This window comes from Podarcis raffonei, chromosome 2 (assembly GCF_027172205.1).
Source record: "Podarcis raffonei isolate rPodRaf1 chromosome 2, rPodRaf1.pri, whole genome shotgun sequence".
Lineage (NCBI taxonomy): Eukaryota > Metazoa > Chordata > Lepidosauria > Squamata > Lacertidae > Podarcis > Podarcis raffonei.
In genome coordinates this window covers 56,165,112-56,190,010 of record NC_070603.1, presented here as the reverse complement: position 1 = coordinate 56,190,010, position 24,899 = coordinate 56,165,112, and the positions used below count along the sequence as shown (strand labels likewise).

Sequence of the window (24,899 nt, the reverse complement as noted above, 5' to 3'; positions counted from 1 at the left end):
CCTACCCCTGACCTATGCCATACACCTGGCTCAAGACGAGCCGCTATGTGTCTTTATTGAGTGTTGTGCTCTCCTCACCCCAAACTAAGCCATTTAACTCAGCCTGTTCTCCTGTAAGATTTCTCTTCTTGCCCATTTCTTGTGCTATTTTATCGTTCACCTCAGATAACCAGCTCCACAGTGGTTGTATTCCAACTGAGATTGCTCAGATAGGTGGGTGATGTCAGAGCACACCCTTTGGGCTATGCCTTGTTGGGAATTCAAATCGGCAAGTACCCTTCCGCAGAGCTGCTGATTCTTAGTTTCAAAACCAAGTTAGTTTATAAACAAAGAAGTCTTCTATGACATTAGGAATTCTGGTCATAAGTCTCCAGGGAATATCTCTTGCCACCCGTGGCCCAGTATGTGCCATTTCACCACTGAGAGTCAAAAACTGTATTTCAAGAAAGAAGTCACAGGACCTTTGTATATTTAACAATATATATTTTATATATAATTTCTAGATCAGTACATTCAGTTTAACTTGTTTTTTCTTCACAAACAGAAGAACTCTTACAATAGTAGACTTCTAAAATAAATACTATTAAAATAGAGCTTCAAAATAAATATTCTATACAAAGGAAAACGTTTGTGGCAATATTTTTTTTCAGTTGATGGAAGAAGTAAATAAGAACCTTGACTGTTTTCTGCAAAACTGAACAAAAATAAACCTAAACGTGCACAGTGCTGCAAGACAGACATTTACTAGGGTCAGAAGAGGAAATAGATATTTTACTTTGCTAAAGCAATGAGAAAGAGTTTTCAGGAAGGCAAAACAACAAGATCAACAACGCTTGAGTGATGGGGTCATCCCCAGGATCCAGCCTGACCTGCTGGGACAATTAAAAAGAAAGATGGTTCATTTTCTGATAAGTTTTGACCGGGGGGGGGGGGTGCAGCCAGTGCAGCATTCACTCAGTTTCAAATGTATGCAGCCATATTATCCAACCTTTTGAATACTTAGTGTTTTGAATCTGGAGGCAATGTCAAAAAGGGTGTGTGTGTACCTTAAAAGTGGAAGATGGCCTTTAAAAAACGTAAAAGGAAAAGTGTGTTGGCTTAAGCGGGAGGGATCCTTTGCTACCACAGCAGCCAAGTCCATCTAAAAGGAACAGTGTAATGTTGTCCAGGCTTTTGGGCTGGTCTAATCCGGAAACCTTTCAATGCTCAGTATGAAACTTGTCAACTTTGTTGCTAGGCCTCGAGGAAAGAGCCGGAGAAACATGCTGACTGACTGCTACACCAGAGGGGGGGCTGGACGATACAAGGAGCTTCATTCTGCTACATTTGTGTAGGCTTTCCTTTCACAGCCTTTTAGAGCACATTGATCCACTTACATCAGATTGGCCTTGACAGGTTTAAAATGGCGGGGGGGGGGGTAGCCCATGTAGAAATTTCAGTGGTTTAGAGCTATGTACAGTAAAAATTAAAGGCCTGGTTTCATTTTTTTAAAAAAACAACAACACAACAACATTGTATAAGAAATATAGAAATGTTCCGGGTGGGTATGTACATAAATAAATTGGCAAAGTGCTGATCCACCAGTTTGCTTACTTGCTATGGACAGCCAAGCCAGCTAGAATCTGTAGTTGCCTGATCAGGGCTGTCCCATATTAACAGGAGCATAAGATACAATAAAGCATATAATTAACCGAGAGTGTTGTGTTTGAGGCTGGATGCCCAGCTTGCTTATACTCTGTGAGCCTGGTTTACCATCCCTTGAAAAGCTACGGCGATTTATACATTCAACAGTATTTTGGCTAAGTTTCTCTTTCTTTTCCCCCACTCCCCCATTGCATGGTTGCCTCAAGTTTGTGCAAGAATATATATGTACAACATACTGTGTGCAACCCAACAGGAACTTATGAAACACTCTGCATTGAAATGGATGGGAGTGGCAGCAAAGCCATTCTTGATGCCTCTCCCATTCACTTCTATGGGCAGATGCTCCCAGTGGATGTGCCCAGTGTGTTCTTGGCAAGGCTAAACTATACAAATCAGTATCTTGACAACGTATGTGTAGCATCCCTTTTTCTGTGAAACACTATATACATAGCCAGCATATTATAAATATAAAAAGGAAGATTAAAAATATTTCCCAATCAATAAATATATACAGTTCTCAAAAAATGAAGTCAACCCCCAGTGAGTAAAAGCAAAATGGGGGGGGGGGAACGATGGTTTGCTACGGTCAGTATAGTGTGTGTTTCATTTCAAATGAGAAATCTGATTTGCTTGGAGAATGACAGTGTGGTTTTGCCTACTGCTTGCCTAATTAAAACAAGGCAGTTTTCACACAATCACTCCAGTACAGGAATTCCAAGTTGAAAAATAAAACCAGCAGAGACATAAGTTCAGCTTTTTGCATGCAACAAATACCCACTCAGTTTGATTTATTATATTGGTGAACTGTTTTCTGTTTAGCACCTTGTGGTTGTCCATAGAATGGGATCAATCCACTTTAAGGGAATGGAACATTGGTCTTGAATAGAGGTGCTTCTGTTCTCTTCCCAACAGGAATTTAACAGTCCCTCGTGCAATAACCCTAACCTTGAGTGTATAGATGAGGCGGAAAACTCGGCTACTGAAAATCATGGGCAGTTTGTAACAAATATTCACCTCTAAGCTTCCACATGCTCCTCTAAAAGTACTTAATGCTAAAATAGACTTATTCTTTTCCTTTTTAAAAGAAATTCCTCTGTATTTACTAAGATAATGTTATTTTACAGGAGACAAAAGTTGAGCAGCAGCAATAAAAGTGAGAATTTAAATACTGAGCAAATGTCATTTGGCCAAAACCAAATCCACCTTTCATGTGAGCTTGGGGTTGCACTGATACACTGTGTGTGTGTGAACCCATCCCACATATATGCAAATGAATTGTGCTCAGTTTGCATTGGCCCTGTGAGTGCAAGGTGGAAGAAGGGTAATGTAGGGATAAGGTGATTTCTTAGCTTAGCTTTCACCAACCTGGTGCCCTCCACATGTTGTTGGACCACAACACCCATCAATCCCAGCCAACTTCTGGAGGGCACCAGGTTGCCAAAGGCTGGTTTAGGCTCATATGCTGTAAGTACTAATGTGTAGCTCAATTAAGCTGAACATAGTTTATTTCAAGGAGAGGAGGGCTGCCACAATTGGACATTGAAGGGTTTATGATATTGGTGCCTTCAAAGCTTTTTTTTCTTCTTTTCTTCGCCTTAGCAAGATCTCGTTGTGTGATACCCTAAATGTGCCATTTGATTAGGCAAAGTAATTTATTGGTGTTAAATGTGTGCTCAGAAGCAAATGCATCTGAAACACGTGGCTGAAAAGGGGCCTCGTCTCTCAAGCACTCCTGTTACTGGAAGCTTTGCTCAGAGAACAGCATTTTAGCTGCCAGGGCTGCCTGTGCACTTCAAGAATCAAAACCTCAAAGAGTAGCCTTACTGAAGGCAGTGGATTATCTCCATATCAGTGATTGCAGGTCAGAGATCTTCCTGTCACTGGCAAAATCATTGGGGGGGGGGGCACACACACCAATAGCACCCAACTGATGTTAAATGAGGGACAGATCATGTCCCTAGGCAAGATGCAGTCTTTGTATACACTCAATGAAGCCAACAAAAAAGAGAGAGAGCAACAAAGAATAAAATGGCCTTAAGAGGAGGAAACTGGTGGGGTTGCCCACTTTTCCATCTGTGCCTCAACTGTAGCTTGATATGCATCAATCAGCTAAGGGCAACATCCTCTCCGTGCTGTAAAAAAGTAGCATTTGCTGATTTCTGCCTATCAAGTTCTATCGTTTCGGCCCATGGAGGCTGACTGAAAAGGATTTAAGGAATGGATAGAAGGATCTTTTTCAATAACTGCCTTAAAAGGCGGGGGGGGGGATATTGAGGGGTTGGGCAGGGTCCCTACTAAAGTGTTGAGAACATTAACTCTCGATTGCCAGTGGTCTACAGGTAATAAATAAAAGGTTGGAGTAGTGTGGGGGAGGGGGCTGAAATGGATATCACCTTCTAGGAATAAGAACCCTGTTTCAGCTGTTGATGTACCTGCCAATCCCATCTGTTAATTATTCTTGTGGTATGTAGACTTAGCAAGCAGCCAAGACTAAGAAATGAACAGAAGCAGTCTTCAGATTGCCCTATATAGTAGATTTCTGCCTTTGCTTTGCAAAAAAAAATATATTCAGAAAGATCCTTCAGATCCCTACTGCATAATAAGTACAGATCACCACTTCCACAACCCCCTGAATAATCCCAAAGTGCTTCAGTTCCTGGAAAGAGACATTTCCCTTCGTTTGTTGAAAGCAAAAGGCTGACACGTTACACTCGCAACGCAGGTTATGAAACTCCCTTTCCTGTTGTTTTTCGGCACTTCTCACCCCCACCCGCCCCTCCTCCTCACTCCAGAGATCAAAATGGCTTCCCTGGCCTGCTGCCAACTTTCCCTTCAGGTGATGCTTTGCAAATCACACTGTTTGTGTTTTTGCACCGGCATCCAGGCCGACTCACTTGGTCGTAGCATCGCTGCGACAGCTTCACGCAGCCGGTGGCCGGCAGGTAGCACAGCAAGCAAGGCAGAACCAGAGAGAGGGCGCTCATGAAAGACCAGCGAGCGCAGCAGTTCGAATGCGAGCAGGAGCAGGGGTGGTCTGCGCAAGAGCCCTCGTCGTCCTCATTGGTACAGTGGTAGAAGACGCCCTTCACCAGACACATGCAGGTGGAGTAGTTGACCAGGTTCTGAGCCGAGCACAGGCACTCCTGGTTGCACACCCAGCAGGAGGGCAAAGTCCTGGGCAGGGCGCACTCCTTGCATTTGCATTTCCCACAGGCTTCGCACAGCAAAAAGTGCTTGTCCATCTCCTGAGAAGCAGGTCCCTTCAGGTCCAAGGGCTTGCAATTAATCGCCTTGGGCTGTATCCGGACAGCCCTCGGGGAGGACTGGTCTGCTACCGGGGCTGGAACCATGTGATCCAAAAGCCTCTGATCCGAAGATGTGCTGCTGCTACTGCTGATGGAACTGGGCCGCCCACTGAAAGAGATCCACGGGTGGGTGATGTCCTGCTCACATCGCGGGGGGTGGGCGGGCTCATGGTGGCCCCGGGGATGTTTCTGAGCAGCCAGTTGGGCCAGGGTGGGGTTGTCTATGTAGTCGTTCTCCAGGTGCGTGGTCTTCATTTGGTCAATTGGAAGGATGGTCAGAGGATGCTGCAGCCTGCCATAGGGGATGCGGTTGTCCAGGAGAGGCTGGACCACCACGGTGGAATTGGGAACCCCAGTAATGCTGTGAGGCGTCCGAGGCTCCATTGCTCAGGCTGTCCTTCAGCACCGAGAAACGCGGCTTTTAAGTGTCCTGAAAGAGATTGAGGGAAAGGGAGAAAGGAAGGAAGGGGGGGGAAGAGTTCAGACATTAGCTGTTGCTGTCACAGTTCCAATGAAGCCTAATTGCTTCAGCTGTTCCCATGCCAGCACTGGTCAAAGAGCCAGTTGCAGTGTAACTCTTTGTAGTGCCATCCCTGTGGAAGCGATGGTAACATAGACCATGTTACGTGTATTGTGGTGGCATTCCAAGCGATGCTTGCCACCACAAAGGGCAAGGCCAGGCCTTCCGCTAGAGGGCCCTGCTGCGACTGCCACCACCACCTGCCCAGCAAGGCTCTCTTCCTCCATCACTTCCTCCCGTTTTTCAAGAAGGGCCATGGAGGTCCTTCCTCAGAGCGAGGCATTCTGGGAGGGATGGCTGCGAGAGCTCAAGTGACACTCCTGGGGTTTGCTGCCGTGGCGAAAAATGGAATGTTACTGAACTTTGATGCCTATTGTTGCAAGCATTTCATGTAAACCATTTTGTGAGGGCCACCTGAAAAACAGTACAGAAATATCTTAAATAAGTGAATACACCTGCTTTTAGATATGTACTACTTATCTTTGTGAAGTCTCTCCCCCCTCCCCCGCTCAAATCACTCATGCAAGCAAACACACCAAGGCAACCAATCCAGCAAAAAGCCTAGTGACCGTCCATAAAGAGATCACATGTTCATTCTGAACACTGTTCAGTCTTGCCCATTGCTGGAACTGGGTTTATAAACACTAGCTTTAAAAAACACAGCATTATCTACCCACTTTCCCCCACTTCAGGCATTGAAATGCCTAACTAGTCAAGGAGAAAGAGGAACACTCAGACCTGTTGGGGTGTCTTTGCACATGCCTAGAATTAGATGGTGTCACACTCTTTCCGTTCTTTACCTGGAGAGCCAAATAGTTTCAGACCAACAAATTAAAAGCAGATATTTAAAATATGCACCCATACAAAATGGGGGGATGACGACCTTTAATTTGTGAACTATGAAATAAAACAATTCCCTAAAAGCCTGGTCAGGCTTTGCCATCTTATCATGAAATACACTCATCCTGAACATTAGGGTTAGAAAGGTTGGTTATTAATCCACTCAGGAAAGAAAACTAAGAACACACACACCACCCTAATGCTTACAGCAGCAGTTTTCAACATTTCTTCTGATATGTGGAAATCACATATGAACTCACACCCCAAATATTCACTTAAGTATAACAAATGATCAGAAGCAATAAGCAATTTTGCAACTCGTTTTTACTTCGGCTCTGGCCCATTTGCTCTTAAGAGTCAGAACGGTGCACAGATTTGGAGCAATTATATAATGGGTACTTACATTCCTCAAGCATCCATTACTTTCAGATCGGTAAATATTTGACTAGGACACAGCTGCATCTTCACACAATATTGTCCCTCCTTTCCTCCAACACATATTGGAAACTTCCACTTCCATTATAGATTATCCACAATTTACTGCTATGTCCAAACCCTAAACTGAGATTAGCTTTAACTATGCTTTGTTGAAGCAAGTTAGCTTCATAAACAATGGTTTGAAGTTGGCTTGTTTCAACAAGGCATAGCTGAGATTGCATGAAGCCTGAAAGCTAAAGTATGGTAAATCTAAAATAAGAGCAAAAGCTTCTGGTCTCCTACTTGTGACTGTGCTGAAGGAGAAGCAGGGAGTGGTGCATAAGGGAGTGCAAGTTTTGTAAGGTGTGATTTAGCATTAAGTTTTTGAACTGCCAACGCTTTCTGCATTTTCACCTTTCTCTTCCCAGTAGTAACAGTAACCAGAATACAAATTTCTTAAAAGCAGATTTCTTAGTTTCAGTTTCTAAAATCATTATTACTAGTCCCCGACGTAGGGCTAGAAAAGTAACAGAAGGTAAAAACTAACTTCAGAGAGGGTGGATGAAAACAAAGTTTAGTGACCTAGCTGAAAATTGGAGTAGAGGGCACAAAATCCTTTCAAATATTCAGACTATTTTTCATCCAAACACCAAGCAGCATAGTATTTGGTTTAAATGCTGTTTACTAGCTGACCCATCTATTGCTAGTCTCTAATTTCATTGGAAGAGTGCAATTTATACTGGAGCCCATCCAGAGATTCAACTGGAGTGCAGGACATGAAACCACAGGAAGCAACTAAACTTAAATCAAAGAGCGGAAATGGCTTGGTTCAAATTTAGAGAGTACACATTGTTTTCTGGTGGAGCTGCCACTTCCTCACTGTGACCTTTATATTATTTATTAATTATATTTTTAAAAGAACAATTTAAAGAAGCAGCCGACCAAAACCATTCCTAGCTAAGGGTGAGAGGGGAGGCTGTTAAAATCCGTAGAAGGACTGAGAGAGAGACAATTAGAGGAGGAAAACTAGAGCTTCAGAAACCCAGAAAAAAATGTGAGGACTGGCACAGTGCACTTCATCAGAAGTAACGCACAGAGAAAAAAATAACTCAAAAGACCAAATATAGACACAGACACACAGCACATTTAGAGTAACAGTGAAATCCTATATGCAATCTACTCAGAAATAAGTCCCATGGGGTTCAATGGGCCTCACATGCATCTAGGATTGCAGCCCTATGCTTTTTAAAATCTCATTTATTTTAGATAGGAAAGCATGTACTTAAACACTCTTCCCCATGAAATCAGTGGGACTTGCAGTGCTTTACTTTGGCTCGATTTTGGCTCACAGTCCATAGAGTTAAACCAGGGGTCAGCAACCTTTTTTAGCCATGGGCCGGTCCACTGTCCCTCAGACCTCGTGGGGGGCCAGACTATATTTTTTTTGGGGGGGGATGAACGAATTCCTATGCCCCACAAATAACCCAGAGATGCATTTTAAATAAAAGGACACATTCCACTTATGTAAAAACACGCTGATTCCCAGGCCGTCTGTGGACCAGATTGAGAAAGCGATTGGGCCGCATTCAGCCCCAGGGCCTTAGGTTGCCTACCCCTGTTAAACCAATAAACTTTTAAAAACAGAGCTCATCTTTTTTTTGCCTTGTGGAGTCAGCCTTCCTCCTTTGCCCCCTTCTCCATTTCAAAATGCATTGGAGCAGATGTGCTTTTCAGCAATTATGATGTTGATCGCAGTTGTCTACCTCACCCCTTCTCCCAAAATCCTCAGCCAGGCTTTCCAGCTATTTTGTTTTTAAATTATAGTAGGATTAATTTATTTAAACATTTATTTGGCCCTTTTTATTTTATAAAAGAAGAAAGTACATTTTAAAGAGCTACCCAAAACAAGTGGGTTTGGTGGGTTTGTGATGCTGCAAGCACTGGCCAATCAGTGCTGAGCATAATAGGTTTCTACCACAAACTGGCAGTTTCTCCTGAGTTTGGTCCTGGATAGGGAATTTTATGCCTCTCTACAGAATGGTGGCCATGCTGCTGCAGTAGCAGCAGCAATAAGCACAGATGACATTCTTAGCTAATCATCAACAAGTACAACTCCTACAAATTTAGGGGCCCTCCAGACTGGTGATTGTGATTCCTCCGCACATTCTTGCTCTCTGGAGGGGCTACGGTGCAACAAATGTGGAGCAAAAATAAGCCAGAACCTTTGCTGTATAAAGAGTTACGGAATTTCAGCAGGATGCTACAGGGTACGCACTGACTGGAACCACACCGTGGGACCACCCTGACACTTTTGAAGGTGCATCAGGAGCACAAATCCTCATGAATGTGCAATTAAAAGGACATCTGGAGGAGTCCTTTGTGACATACCGGTATGAATATGAGAAAAAACCCTAAGAATAAAATTACCGTATTTTTCGCTCTATAAGACGCACCAGACCACAAGATGCACCTAGTTTTTGGAGGAGGAAAACAAGAAAAAAAAATATTCTGAATCTCAGAAGCCAGAACAGCAAGAGGGATCGTTGTGCAGTGAAAGCAGCAATCCCTCTTGCTGTTCTGGCTTCTGGGATCACTGTGCAGCCTGCATTCGCTCCATAAGACGCACACACATTTCTCCCTACTTTTTAGGAGGGAAAAAGTGAGTCTTATAGAGCAAAAAATACGGTAATTTTCATGAGCTTCTGTGAGGAACAATAATCCTGCACGACAGCAGCGTGACTTGGTGGAGTCTTCTAGACTGCAGGGTTCCTCAACTCTGAGATGGGGCCAGAGCAGAGGTTTAAAATGAAACTGAGCTGAGGAACCTCCATCCATGGCCAGGACATATTGTACTTTAATTTTCTGGGTTAGTTCTCACTATACTGGAAGCTTGATAACAGCACGTGCTGTGCAAGTCCAAGAACAAGAGAGACGTTATCTCTAGACTTCTGGTGGCATTGACTTTCATGCCAATGTCAGATTTTAACAATATTTTGAGGAAAAGTCAAGCACCCGATATTATATTATTATTATTATTATTATTAATAATAATAATAATAATAATAATTATTTTCCTTTAAAAAACAACCACCACCACCCCATTTGTTGTCAATTAATCTTTTAAAGTTAGGAATTTCTGAAACCGGTAAAAAATATGCTAGATCTAAAAACACACACACACAACCAAAACCTGTCAATAAGCATGGATTCAGGGAAATTTGCATTTTCTTTTTGCTCAAAGGCCCAATGTCAGCAGTATTTGCTGAAGGTTAGAATGTATTAGCCATAATAGAACTTAGGGAACTATGCTATGCAGCTTAGAAACATGATTTTTTTCCATTGAGGAGCTAGTTTTCAGCCTTGATTGTTGATGGTACAAATGCTGACAGAAATATATAAAAGGAGTGAGGTTAAGCAAGCCCACCAGTTCCCTTTATTTCGGTGCTGATGGAATCACCAGCCCAGATTTTAAAGGTTGAGCGTATAACCTCAACTGGGACAGAAAACATATATTTTATTTTATAGCTTTTGAAACAAAATGTATAGGTGAACTACAGATAGAGCTCTGGCTGACAAGATATTGAAATAGTTAGATCTATTCACCACCACCTCAGCACACTGGGTTTTCAGAACAGTCATCTATAACTAAATTTCAAATATGCAGCAACTCTGTGTCATTCTTCATTCTAGAATATATCACTTTAGAAGGCAAGTGGGAGAATATGTATTTGAATGTTTCCCGCTAAAACCTTTTTCTGCTTCACTTGGAAAGCTCAGAGTGCATTTCTCCTTGCCTTCTTCCTGACTTGCTAGCTTTCTGCATGCAGAGATCTTGTCCTGCTTTTTTTAAAGCACTGAATGCTCAGACATACAATTCTCCACCAGCACTCTGGAGAACTGAACTTCATGCTATTCTTGCACATTTGAAATGGCCCTGAACTAAGAAGCATTGCAGACCTATGCACAACGAAAAAAATAGCAAATTACTCCCTACGCAACAAATATACATCCATTTTCTTAAAATTAAGTCTTTCCATTTGCTCAGCAACTTTCAGCGTAGATCCTTGAAATTTGTCCACAAGGTGTGTCATTTCAACTCAAATTTTAAATGTAATGCATTGTTTTATGAGGCTGCATCTGAATTCCACTCAACTCTCCAAACTGACCTGAGTGGTTTTGGGGGTGAGGGGGTGTCAGTCATGTGTTCTTTTCCCATTCAAGAACATTCTGCACCAGCTTAGCTTCAAGAGATGCAACTACATCAGATACTTTCAGGACATTGAGTGCAATGATCTAGTGTTAAGATGGGCACTAACAGTTCATGCCTGATGTGGGGAAACATCAAAGACTGAAAGGGATGCATAAGATAGAAGACATTACAGGTCCTACTTTAAAGATAATAAAAAAGATAAATAAAATGTTCATGTAGGTGGAATAAGCTTTTCCAATATAAAGTACAAACTAGACATTTTCACCACCTGCATGTTTCAGCTCAGCTGGAAGCCCCCAGCTTTATTCAGGAATTCTAAATCCTGGCATACTGTAAACTGCATTATTGCTAGCTAAACATTTGTTTGCTGATCTGGTAAGTCAGAGGAAGCAGATTTAACATCGCTTGCAGGTTCTGAGTGTTTTAGGTCACCTTGCAAGGTCTGGCAGAGATCTTGGGCTCTGTGTGTGATGCGGGAGACAAAACTGTGTCCCTGCTAGGCACATAGGTCTCCGACACTGAAAGGTATAGAGCACAAGTTGAGAACTAGTGAAATGTTTTAAAAGAGTTCTTCAACAGGGCCATACAGTGCAGTGGTATATTAAAGCCTCCACTCCTGCAGCTTTAGGGATGGCATAGCTATTGCAAGGGACCACATGGCCACCTATTTTTAGCACTTGGATTCCGTGATTCAAACTTGCTTTGGGGGTCGTCAATGGATTGTTCGTCAGTGCAATGGGGCAAGAAAGGACAGAGTACACCAGCCGCCATCTAAATCATTAGCACCTTGAGTCACTTCTCCAGACTTTGCCACTGGTATCTATACTTACTTTTTCACCTCAGGATTTCAATCAAGCACACACTCAGCTTCAGCCTGAGCTTGTCAAGTTCAACGCTTGCCCCCTTTTGAAATGCAACCCAAGATTCTAGAAGTGTTTCAGACCACATCTGTCTGCCCTTAAGTATTCCAATGCAAGTCTCACTGATTTAAAATGAAACTTGATTGAAAATGGAATCCTAGTACACCTAGAAGAGAAAGGATCCTGTCCCTAAGAAATGAAATCAGTACAAGTAGCACTATAAACAGGAGTCCAGAAATGATTCTGTTACTTTAACTGTTTTTTGGTTTTGGTTTTAACTGTTTTAATGGCCATGTTTTTTCCTTAAAAAATAAACTTTAAAGAACAGAATTAGACCAGTTACAACAAATAAAGAACAAAAACAAAATGCCTTGTGAGAATATATCCACTATGACCGGCGTGCTTTTTAATTGCTTGTTTTGTTGTATAACTTAATTAAGGATGTTTTAGTGACCCGGTAGAATTGTTGTTGTGTATTTTAATTATATATTGATTTCATAGTTGTAAACTGCTTAGTTATAAAGTCGTACCTTGGTTTTCAAATGGCTTAGTTCACGAACAACTTGGAACTCAAATGTCGCAAACCCAGAAGCAGGTGTTCCGGTTTGCAAACTTTACCTTGGAAGCTGAATGTCCGGCATGACTTCTGTGACTTCTGATTGGCTGCAGGACACTCCTGCAGCCAATCAGAAGCCACGCCTTTGTTTCTGAATGTTTCAGAAGTTGAACGGACTTCTGGAATGCATTCTGTTCGAAAACCAAGGTAGTTGCTATTTTTTGAACAGAGCTGCCTGTTTGGATTTCATCCCGCAAAACCTGTAGCACTTGGAGAAGATGTTCTGTTTAAAATCCTTGTTTTCCCATTTTACCCACATTTTCTTGCTGAAAAATGTGATTTGATGGCCTCGAGATTTACTGTGCCGTAGGAAGGGAACAAAGCAGGATATTTTACTATATTAGGTTTGTCAGTCGCAGATGACCTAAATCCTCTCCAAATTGCACCAAAGCCAATAATATATTCTCTGAAGAAATGAGGGATTGGGGAAGATCAGTTGTTTGTATTTTTCCTGTGTTCTATACATCAAATAAAATCAGGGGGAGCCAACAATATATTCTGATTAAAAACACGTAACTCTTCATTAGCCTATAAGGCGAGGAAGGGTGGGGTTGGGTGAGAGGATAGAATCCACAGTCCTTTTCATTATTTACCCTATACTTCCTTTAGAAAGACTTACATGAGGTCTCTCCCCCACCCCCATACAGGCAAGGGTCTAGTTCACACCTCCTTAGCTTCAAGAATGCTAAAGTATTTGGTGCTCCCAGGCCTATGAACACAGGGTGCAATAAGAACAGAAGGATAGTGAGTTCCACCACTACTGACATTGTCAGGCTCCTCCATCAATTGTCACTTAGCAGCAGCCATCTGGTCAGGCTATAGGGATGCAGGAGCTGCACCAGCTCACCTGATAAACCAGCAAATTTCAGCACCTCCTCTTCTTGAGCTCTTTCTGTTCCAGCAGGTCATTCCAAGAACTTAACAAAAAAAGGACTAGCCCTTAAGTCTGTTTTTTCCTCCCTCCGAACCCCTTTTCCTTTTGTGACATGCCATTTAAATTGTAAGTCTGTCTTATTATTGGTATTCCAGAGGCTGCTATGGGTGGGTGGGGGGAATGCTTTAAATTTTAAAAAGTTTAAAACTACAAATGGACCGTTAGCCAAGAGTCAACGTAGCGCTAGGACATGGGAGACCTGGGTTCAGATAAGCGCTCAGCCATGAATCTCACTGAGTGACCTTGGGCTAGTTGTTACTTCTCAGCTGAATCTACTCCACAAGGCTGTTGCGAGGATAAAATGGGAGAGATTGTGTTGATGCCTTGAGTTCCCTGAAAGAGAGCTAGGAATAAATAAAAAAGCCTCTGCAGACGTCCAGACCTCAAAAGGGGGAAAAGGGGAGGGGGGATGACAATAGGAAAGTTACAAAAATGATGGAACCCATCAGGCACACTGCCCTGGAGTCTTAATTTGTTTCCGTGGGTCTTCTGCATATGTGTACTATTGAGACACACTGAGTGTGCAACAGTGGTAGCTAGTAGGCTATGCACTGCTTTGAGATGCCTATTGAAATAAAAAGGACTGTCGTCCTGAAATGCCCAAGGCTACGGATGGCTCTGTATGCATGGAAATCTGCCTCTATGGTTGGAGGCAGCAATCCTTCTGAAAACCAGTGGTTGGAAACTATAGGAGTGGAGCCTGCACTTGTGCTCAGGCCCAGCTAGCAGGTTTCCCATGAGTCCCTGTGAGAACAGGATGCTGGACTAGATGGGCCTACAATGGCCTGATCCAGCAGGGTTAACTTACGTTATACTACACTAGATGATCCTTGGGATCCCTTCTAACTCTAGAGTTGTATAATTCTAAATCGTGGCAGAGAGCACCAAAGCTCAGAGATCACGAGGAAATTCACCCACTCTTATGCCAGGGGAAGTACAAATGAGAACATCTCAGGCAGATCAGGCTGTGATAACATCTCAGAATGGATGGAGCACTCGATGGTCTGAGATGGATTTTTGAAATAAGAACCTTCCTCCAGGAACACATCAGTCCACCCACTCCACGCAGTTACCTTCCATTCAACAGCTCACCAAAATGGAACTCTGAACACCATATAAACTGTTCTGGGACTGCCCTGGATTTCTTCTTACCACCTTTTTCTTCCAGGAAGGTCAAAGTACTGAAGTAAGGCTGCACTTCCTTGCACCCATACTTGGGGGTAAATACCGTGCAACAGAATGGGATTCATTTCCAAGCAGATAGGAGAGCCAATTGAATGGCGGGGGACATTAGATGTATAGTCTAAAATGAGTGTACATTCACATAGAAGATTGATTTCTTTGGAAACCAGCCCTTCAACCTCTTCCAGAAGCTCAGGAGACATTATTGCATATTCATAATAAAAAGGGGTGGACTGTCTAATTATTATTAATTATTATTATTATTAACTCCATTTATATCCCACCTTTCCTCCAAGAAGCTCAAGACGGCATACATGGCTCTCCCCCCCCACTCTGTTTAACCTTCACAACAACCCTGTGAGGTAGATTATGCAGAGACAGTGAGTGACCCAATGTGAAAGACATTGCTGGGTGCAGATTTGAACCTGGGTCTTTCTAGCCCAGTGCTCTAAGCTCTACACCACACTGGCTCATCATCCTATCTACGCTTTTCCATCTTAGTCACCCCTTACAGCGAACTATAGCAAGAAGCTAGCATATTTCGCAGGATACTAGCCAAGAATTATGTTTTGAACAACACATGCAGGCATGATTCAGCTAAGGGCTTCCAAGTCCCGTTGAGTGTGGTTGGATTGTGGATTGTGCCCTTGGAACAGAGTGCACTGTACCTCTGAATGTAAAGCAATGTAAATCGTGGGAAGCTTGGAGAACTTGTAAGTTGTCCCCAAAAAAGAACAGGTCAAGAAAGAGCAGCAGAAGCCTTCTGAACGGAGCAAACATACAATAGCTGTGGAACTTTTAACTGCTCTTGCTGAATGTCCCAGAGAAGCCTGGCAGGAATCGAGAGGGAATAAGAAAGTATTCATTCCTCTTGAACAAAAGAACTTCTGGAAACGAACAAGGCAACAGGGAAAGAATCTGAAGAGAAGCTCTTTGCTTTTCTGAGTAAATGCAGGGTGCAAATTGTTTGTGCGGTCATGAAAACAGAAGACAGCTTACCTGTCAAGAGGGGTCAAGCAATTGTCATGCTGCAGAGAAAAATCAAACTAGAAAGATGCTATGGCGAGTTCATTTTTTAAAAACGCACACACACAACCAAACAGGTGTCACTCCAATAAGCCACAATTCTTGATAGGGTCATGACTGTAGTCTCCCTTCTATGCCTGAGCAGGTAAACCTTCTGGAAGCAAAGCAGAAGGGCCCTGCTTGAAGGTCAGCTGGATTTCCAAGCACATCCCATCTCCCTGCATTGCACAGCACTTTGTGTGTCCTATGAGGAACAGTTGGAGAGCTGGCTCTAGTTAGCCTGGGGAAAGAGAAGGTTAAGGGGAGACATGATAGCCATTTCTATATCCCTGGAGGGCTGGCATGCGGAAGATGGAGGAGACTCTGCTAACCCAGATGGCAGGACTAGAATGGAAATGGTAATAGGAAGAGATTTTGGTGAAAGCTTAGGAGAAATCTCCTCTTGCCAAGAGCTGATTGCCTCTGGTAGTGGTGGACTCTCCTTTTCTGGAGGTTTTTAAGGAAGGTCAACTGTCAGAGATGCTGTAGTTGCAGGCTGCACAGAGCACGGGTTTAGGCTGGATGACCTTCAAGATCCCTCCCAGCTCTGATGAGTTATACTGCTGCATGCAGTTATTGTTTTTCCAGTTGCCAGGGGAATGCACCTTTAAAGAGGAAATGGCCCCTGCTGAATTGGACCAAAAAGTCTACCTGGAACTACACTGTGATGTGTTGCCTGGTGACACTTCTAGCTTTACTAGTTCCAACTGTGAGGACAGGAGCTTGAAAGCTGAAACACGACTATAAAAAGGGCAGAAAACTGAATCACACAGCAGGAAAGCCCTAAAGGGCATCAGAAGGATTTCCCAGCTCACCTTCCACTGGAAGGAAGCAGCAGATTCTCAGGAACTGACCAGGCCAGCAGTAGGACAGGAGCCACTGTTAACAAGACTCAAATTACATGTAAGCACTGTGGGATAAGGGGAAGGGAGGTTGGGAGGAAAATAGAGCATCCACCTTCACAAAACGTCCCAGAGTGTTAAAAAGCTACATTAAAGCACTTTCTTGAAACCTATCAGCAGGTATGCATTAAAAGGTTTGCTTCCAACCCCACGTATTTTACCAGGTCTAAACAACACCCTACAGTAAAGCAAACTAGTATCAGATTTCTTCATCAACCATTTTTGCCCTTTCCAAGCCCTGCTAAATCAAGGGAATCGAGTGGTCCTTGTGCCCAGCAGCCTTGGCTTCTTGGAGAGAAACTAAACAAATAAGCAAGACCAGAAGGATGAGGTCCTTGAGAAAAGGCACCTGAGTGCTCAACGCAAGACATCAAATGGTTGCTGGCGATTGTGAAATCCTGAAGTGACTGAACAACTCTTTTGGAGAATCATGGCCAACTGTGCATTATTTCAGCTCAAACACGGCTAGACCTTTTTTTTTTTGGCAGGATATCCAAATCTCTGGGAACTCCTTTTTTGTTGGCCTCTAATATACGCACCAAGCAATACCTGATTTCACATTGGCAAACATCTCTGAGGTTTCGTTTTGTTTAAACTTTTAATTATTGAGATGCCAAAGTACAGGAGACTGTGCTAAGTACACAATCCTAAGCACGCTTACCAGGCACATTGAACTCAGTGGTTCTTACTTCTGAGTAAGTATGTTTGGGATCAAACCTCCAGCAGCCTTTTAAGGTTTCCACAACCTCCACACTCCCATCTGTCAAAAGCGAGAGGCAAATCTAACAAGAATCCAGGCCTGGTAAATGGTGCTCTCAATACCTCTAATGAATTTTATGCTCAATTTGAGCCAGACTTGAGGAAAACTAGATATTGTAATGGAAGAAAAAAGGCTCCTTGCTGCCATTTTATGAAGCCCGATGCTAACAGGCTTCCGAAGATAACATCATCCTGCATAAACAGAGTTAGTCATTACTCAATAGAAACACTTTTGTTTTTTACGCTTTCAAAGATTAGCCACAGCTTTGTTTTTTTCTTCCAGGGAAGGAGACATTCCTTTTAAAAGGTGCTTTTATTTAACGGGTCAATATCAAACTAGGGCTCCTAGTATGAATGGGACACAGCAGGCTGTAGAAAGCAGCGCATTTATCAAATGGAGACATCCTCAGAAGGGTTCCAAGAACTTGAGAACTGCCTCTCCCTCACCAGACACCCATTTCTACCATTCATATACCGGTATATATATGTGTGTGAGAGAGAGAGTGTGTGTTTGGAAGACAAGTGGGTTGGTGAAAAGGAAGCCAGTGGTGGAGATCATAGCCATTCAGTCCACAAGCTGACACTACTTTTAAACACATCAAGGAAGCTATGTTAAATATTGAACATGCTAATTAAGGCTGAAGGATAGGGGTTGGGGGAGAGGAAGGGGAGCTTTGAAGCCCACTCGGAAATCTCTGCAAACAGCTGGCTTTCCCTTGCAAAAAGAGGCTCCCTAGCAAAATCACCTCAGAGCGGAAATCAGCTGAGCAAACCGTCCTTTATCCCCCCCCCCTCAGTTTAGCAAGAGGAGATTTTGACATTGACATTTCAGGCCCGATGGGAAGGTTGGGTTGCAGGCGCGTCAGGCTCTCCCTTGCAATGCATTGCATGCTCTCCTCTCAAGGAAAAAAAATGAGGGTGGGGAGGGGGAGAAGAGAGGAGAAGAGATTGATTTCCTCCCCTCTCCTCCCTCCCCGTAGCATTCATCCCGGTGATGCCCTTCTGCACGCCCACTGACAAGCTCTACCGGCCGGCTCGCCCTCCTCGCTAGCAACCAGGGCTGCTGCCTTCGAGGTCCTGGGTGGCCAGAATCTGCGAAGGGTTCTAGGCTCCTCTCGGTTTGCCAGGCGCTGTGACGCCACGGCTGCTTCCAGCACAAACGCCAGCCTCGCCTATAGATCTGTACTACGCCATAGGGGGAGAAGGCCCTGAGCAAGAGAGCCAGGCGCTATTTTATTTCTTCATACTCCTTTTCTCCCCTCCACATACACACACACACTCCGGGTTCGCTGCGCACAAGTCCAGGAGAGAGCCCCTTGGCGCACCCAACCTGCGCAGTTTTATTCCAGATCTGATCCCCCGTTTCTCTCCAAGTTCAACATCACAAGATGGACAGAAAGGTGAAGTGAGGCTTTAAAATAGCAAAAAAAGATCGGTGGGGAGTGGGGTTGGAGGAAGAGAGGCGTAGTCGTCGTTGCAGGGCTGTTGCATGAAATAAAACGCGAGGGAGCAAAGGTCAGGCAGCCAGGAGCCGACACTCCAGCGGCTCGCCTTTCTAAAGTGCCCTATTATGGAGAGAGAGAGAGGCTCCGGAGCCACTGCGCAGCCCGGCGAGGCTGAGGCGCAGGAGGAAGGAGGCGAAGAGCGCCTTCGGCAAGGCGCTCAGGGGCAGCTGCGTTTGTCAAGCCGGGGGCGCGTGGGCTCCACCAGCCCTGGCACAGCGAAAGGTTCCCTCGCCGCCACTCTGGCACACACGAGCAAGGGACAAACTCCCCCTCAACCGGGAAAGCGGGGGCGGCTAAAAGATTTTTATTTTTATTTAACAAGAAGAGAATTCTAAGGCGGATCACAACGTCCACTCATGCCTTATCTAAATGCCCAAATGCAGATGGCAACGGGAAGAGCAGGCGATGGCCAAGCCAAATTGTACAATCATCATCATCAGATCACAGATATCATTCATATGCATATATATGAGATACTTGGCTTTATTTTTAAAAAAGAAAAGAGAGAGAGAGAGATACGTGGGTCGATTTTGGCTGAGCGACACACGCCTTCCTCGCAGAAGGTCAGGAAAAGTCAACCAGGAAAGGGAGCAAAATGTTTCCTCTACGGGGCATTATTATTTCCCCCTCTTTCACCCTGTGCATTTAAATCCACAAAGATGAAATTCCTTACTTACTTGAAATAATCCAGCCAAGATCATCTCTCAACAGGCGAGTTAATCCTAAATCCGAGACAGTTCGCGAGCTGTGCGTGCAAGGGGGGCAGTTTGGCACGGAGCACCCCTGGCTTCTCCGGGAGCGACTTACAAGTGCTGCGCTGTCAGCAGCAGCAGCAGCAGCAGCCGCCGCTTCCCCCTCCGCTTCGCCTCGCTATTGCAACAACTGCTGCCTGGGAAAATGGCTATTTTATGAATGGGAGGGAAAGGCCCTCGTCTGCGCATGCCCGTCCTCTCAATTCTATGAATGGGTGGGCATTGCAGGGCCAAAGCGCATGCTCCGCTCTCATTCATGAATGGGGGGCCGGAAGGGAACTAGTTGCGAGTTAAGGATGGATGGTAGGCTGGGGCTGCCTTTTTTTAATGAATGAAAGGAGGCAGCTGCAGCCAGCTGCGCATGCACCACACCCCCGCCCCAGCCTTGGGCTTCAAGGTAAAGCAGAACTGCAGCAGAAAGAGGGGGGGAGGTGGAGTGGATGTACAGTAACCGAGCAAAAGAAAGGGAAGCTCGGGCGTGCGGGAAGGACGTGATTTGTCTCTTGGCTGCAGCCGGAGGCTCCCTGGCGCGCCTCCCGCCCCGGTGGCCAGCAAAGGAGCGGGTGCTGGGGATGCGTAAAAGCGCCAGGCTCCGTGCGCTTTTTCCGAGCCCATGCCGGCTGCTTCTGGCAGCTGCTAGGCGGGCGTGCCTCCTTGCCAGGCTCGCTAGCCCCGGAGTTTGGGGGTGTAAAGGGGAGCCTGCTGCCGGCCGGGGACAGCCAAGGGCGACCTCGGGGCCGCCGCGCCGGGGATGTCGCCTGAGTCCGCCCGCTCAAGTACAGCATTGCTGAGTGGGTGTTGGTTCGAAGCCCCCTCTTGGAAGGAAAGCGGGGAGAAGACGGCCCGTTCTGCTGGGGTCCTCATCCTGGCCCTGTTTATTTCCCCATGGTCACTGAAGTGACTGGGGTGCAGAGGGGGGCCGAACTAGAATTCCCTTGTTTTGTGCCATGGCTTTTTCCTGTCAGGTGCGTGTTCCGAACGTTTTTCAGCCTAACAATCCAGCGCAGTGGCTTTTCTGCATATAGGCAAAAGCCAACTGTTCGGACATTGTATTAAACACACACACACCAAGTCTAAAATACCGTAGCTGAAAATCCATCTCGCCGCAATCAGCCTGGAGGAATTTCAGGCAGCAAAGCAATTAAAAGGTTCGTGTGTGTGTGTGTGTGTGTGTGTGTGTGTGTGAGAGAGAGAGAGAGAGAGAGAGAGAGAGAGAGAGAGAGAGAGAGAGAGAGAACTCAAAAGGCAAAATGCACTGGAGAAAAGGAATACTGTACTGTTTCCTTAATCCCCCGACAAGCCTCCTTCTCCCATTTACAGGAGGGCAGATTTGTAATAACTGCTCCCTGGTTGTAGCAAATAAGGAAGAAAGTGGATCTCTGAATTTGGATTGCCTCTATGCCAACTGGGCTGAACTCTAACTCTCTCTCTCTCTCTCTCTCTCTCTCTCTCTCTCTCTCTCTCTCATTGGTTTTTGTAATACACAAAGAAAAAGGAAAAGCACCCATTACCTCTATACCACAGGGGGTTGAACTCACATATAGCGTTAACCGTGGGTGGGTGGGTGTCCTTGTTAACTAATTTCATTGACAATTTACATTGCCCAAATGGACAGTTTTATGTGGACCAGATATAACAAGTAGACCAAACCTGAATGAAACCTAGTGGTGTAGTTGCTTCTCCTTTACCCCTATGAAGAGCACCAGCCTTCTCTGGGGAGATCTGGCTTCTGTGTCAGCCCTGGTGCACTAATGGAAGCAGGACTTTCCCGTAGCTGTTATGGGAAGGAAATACTATTTTTACTGAGAAGCATGCGGGGTAAAGGGTGTCATGAATCTCTTTTTTAGAAACCCAAAACTTAAAAAGCAGTCTGAGGTTTACAGCCCAATCCTATGCGTGTCTGCATGGAAACTGAGTCTGACTGTGTCAAATGATGGTTACTCCTAGGAAAGTGTGCACAGAATAGCAGCCTTAATACATTTGTGGCTAATGGAGTGGGGTGTAATGTTCTGCAATTTTTAAAAAGCTGTTTTTATAATCTTTTAATTATATTTTAGTCTGTCTTTGTTATATTTTGTACATTGTCTTGGGATGTATGTGGAGGACAATGATGTTGATAATCATAATGATGGTGGTGATAATAATAATAATAATAATAATAATAATAATAATAACAATAATAATAATAAAAACCACTCAGAAAGGGTATGTGATAGATTCCCACCCAAGAATACTGACCTTCTAGAAGTGCCCAGAGATCTCCAGCAAACTGTGGTTGTTGTTGTGGCAGTCCGAACCACAGGACTTTGTGCCCGATTCAGTTTCACAATTCAATGAGAGAAAGCCTGTTGGCACACACCGTCCTTCCACTCCCAGCAGCTCTTTCTGTCATTGCCAGTTGCTTGAAAACACTGGAGGGGAGAAGGTTCTTGTGCTCAAATACTGTTGCAGGTTTTCTCCAGGCATCTGCTTGGCTCCTGTGGTGCTTGACTGTAGATGGGCTCTTCTTATGTCCTTACCAAATGGATTCTGTCGTAAGTCAAGGTAACGTACGAATTGGGAAATTCTGGATCATGGCAGCACAGTAGTAACCCCTGTGACCTTTGAGCCTGGAAATGTACCTCTGATATGGTGTAGTATTGTCTGCACAGCAAAGCAGAGCACTTCCTCCTCTTTATCATAATGTGTGGACCAAGCCTTGAGGGTCTCCTGGGAGGTCACAGTGTTTCGGTTTCCCACATTTAGCTTAAGACAAGTTGGTATTTGTTTCACACTCATGTACGTAGATGAAACTTGTGGGTTTTTCCTTCTGCCTCACTTAAACACCTGGTCCTTATATCCTCCATGTATTACTCATGTCTGATACCTTTTTTTTTTTGCATAACCAACATCAGCTGTGTGTTTCATTTCCTTCCTTCCCTTGGCACTTCTTTTCTTGGACTTTGCCTAGAGATAAACATGCGCTCAGTACGTTTTCCTTTATCTTATAACTCTTCATCAGAAGTTGGAATGTGAACCTTGCTGTGCCAAAATAACTCCCGGAATTGGGAAACAGACTCTTATCCACCCACCACCATGGTTTATGGGCAAGATGAACTGCATCAGATTTCCACTATCTGCCCCATTTCCTCTCCCTCCTTCCAGAATTTGTCTCTGGCCTCTGATCCTCTCTGCAAATTGTCTTCCCCATCCTTCGGCCAAACAACACTCTGATGGGAGGAATTGCTCAACTGCTGGTTTGGCCAAGCTTTGCGAGCGTTTCTCTAGCAGTAAATGTTTAAGTATTGCAGTTATATAATGGAGCGGAGGCATCTTTAGAGGGATTGCAGGGATAGGGAGCCTAGTACCTTCCAGATCTTGTTGGACTCCAACTCCCATCAGCCCCAGCCATAGAGGCCAAAGGTCAGCGATGATGGAAACTGTTGTCCAGCAACATCTGAAGGGATGCGGGTTCTCTATCCCTGATCTTATTGTGCAGACTTTCCACCATCCTGTTTTGATGGCAGCTTTGTATTGTACAGCTTTAGAGTGAATGGCTGGTTCAGTTAGTCAGAGCATGGTACTGATGATGCCAAGGCTGCAGGTTTGATCCCCGTATGGGATCCCTATATTCCTGCATTGCCGGGGGTTGGGCTAGATGACCCTCAGGACACCATCTACAGTTCTGTTATTCTCTGATCAAGTACAGGCCATTATTGCTTTCTGGTCTTGAAAGGTGATATATTGCTGTTAACATACTTCTTCACATTTAACAAAATCAGAGGAGAATGTGTCTTCATATTCAAGGCCAGCCAGCCCATGAGGCCCAGTGAGGTTGTCGTCTCAGACAGAGGGCTCAAGATAGCTAGGAGGCGTGGCAGATCTGTGCCTGCAAGGAGAGCTCACTGCCTTCTCTGCTTGTTTCCTGATACAGTGGTACCTCTGGTTGCGAACAGGATCCATTCCGGAGGCCTGTTCGCAACATGAGCAGAACGCAACCTGCAGCGGCGCATCACGCGCAGGTTGCGATTCGCCGCTTCTGCACTTGCGCGTGACATCATTTTGTGGGTCTGCGCATGCAAGAGTGGCAAAACCCGGAAGTAACCCTTTCCGGTTCTTCTGGGTTCCTGCAGGACGCAACCTCAAAAAACGTATCATGAAGCAAGCGTAACATGAGGTATGACTGTACTGCCTCCTCCTCCCTCTGCAGCGTAGGACTCACATAGGTCCCTGTGCAAAAAAAACACACACCACCTTGAGCACATGGAGGCCAGGAACATGCTGTGTCCCCACTCCACCCGTGCATTTCCACACCTCCACAGTGCAAGAGTCTGACTTAGGCTGTGCGCACACAACCCTTTGCTCCAGGTGCAGTGCATTCCCACTGTTGGTGTTTCGAGCAGAGTACACATAGCCCACATGACCTTAGCCACAATCCCTATGTATTCTGTAGGTCTTTGAGAAATACTGCATTTCCCCTCGAGCCAGCTGCCATTTGATTTGAAAATGTAAGCCACGGTTAAGTTGAGGTGTGTACTGGAGACATCTGGTGCACATGTGACGATGCCAGCTTTGTGCAATAGAAATGGTGTGGGTGTGTGACAGCTGGGGAAAAACAAACTGGGCAATGTGCATTGGGTTAAAAACACTTATGCCCTCTCTCTATTGTAAACAGCAACATAAAAATGCAACTTGAAAAGCAGGAGGGGGAAGCAGCCTGTGTTTTAAGCCACTAATGTGTACATAGCCTTACATTTCTACACTTCATTCTAGTGCTGCATAGTTTATAAACTGCATTATATTGTTTTCTGTTATTTGTATGCATCGCAGGGAGGTTAAAGGTGCCATTAGGGTTGCCATATGTATGGAATTTCCCAGACATAGCAGTGTCTGGGTGGAAATGTCCAGGGAAACCCAGACGCATGGCAACCCATTGCCGTTTTTGGCAATTTCCCTTAAAAATAGCTCAAAAGTTTCATTTTGATGTGTGTGTTTTTGTGTCTGGATTTTCACTTTTTGAAATATGGCAAGCCTAGGTGCCATAGACTCTGTATTCCCTTGCCTCCCCGCTTGCCAATTGAAAAAAATCCAGATTCTGTCAACAGAATAAATTAAGCAGATATTTGAAAACTTCGCCATTTGCTTTCCATAACAGTGTTTCCAAGGCACGGGCTTCCTAATTTCTCTCTTTGTGTCATGAAACTGGAAACAGGCAGTCCTGGTGGTGGTGGTATTAATTTAATTAACAAATTTATATGACACTTTATACAAAAATGGGCTCAACAGGAAAATTCAGACAAATGCATGTCAGGAAAGCTGGGGAAGTGCACCGCCCCCGGCAGCGCGATTCCAGTGGTGTGCCATCGCTGCTGCCCCCAACCCACACGCAGGTGGCGTGCCATGCCCCCA

The 24,899-nt window shown here is 44.7% G+C and overlaps 1 protein-coding gene across 3 annotated transcripts; it reads right to left on the bottom strand.

The window, feature by feature from the left end:
- Positions 1–470: 470 nt before the first annotated feature.
- Positions 471–19,709, bottom strand: SPRY4 (sprouty RTK signaling antagonist 4). 3 transcript variants are annotated; one of them, XM_053376706.1, is made up of 3 exons: positions 19,437–19,707; positions 4,539–5,379; positions 471–872 (listed from the first exon to the last, which is right to left on the bottom strand). In XM_053376706.1, exons 2-3 carry the CDS (start codon positions 5,331–5,333, stop codon positions 780–782), a joined length of 888 nt encoding a protein of 295 aa, XP_053232681.1. In that variant the 5' UTR covers positions 5,334–5,379; positions 19,437–19,707; the 3' UTR covers positions 471–779. The 3 variants fall into 3 exon arrangements, with proteins under 3 accessions (XP_053232681.1, XP_053232684.1, XP_053232680.1); XM_053376709.1 differs by having other exon boundaries at positions 471–869; XM_053376705.1 differs by lacking the exon at positions 471–872 and having other exon boundaries at positions 3,423–5,379; positions 19,437–19,709.
- Positions 19,710–24,899: the final 5,190 nt, after the last annotated feature.

What these genes read in the sequence shown, in the direction of transcription:
- SPRY4 (XM_053376705.1), bottom strand. Translation starts at nt 5,333, where the DNA reads ATGGAGCCTCGGACGCCTCACAGCATTACTGGGGTTCCCAATTCCACC.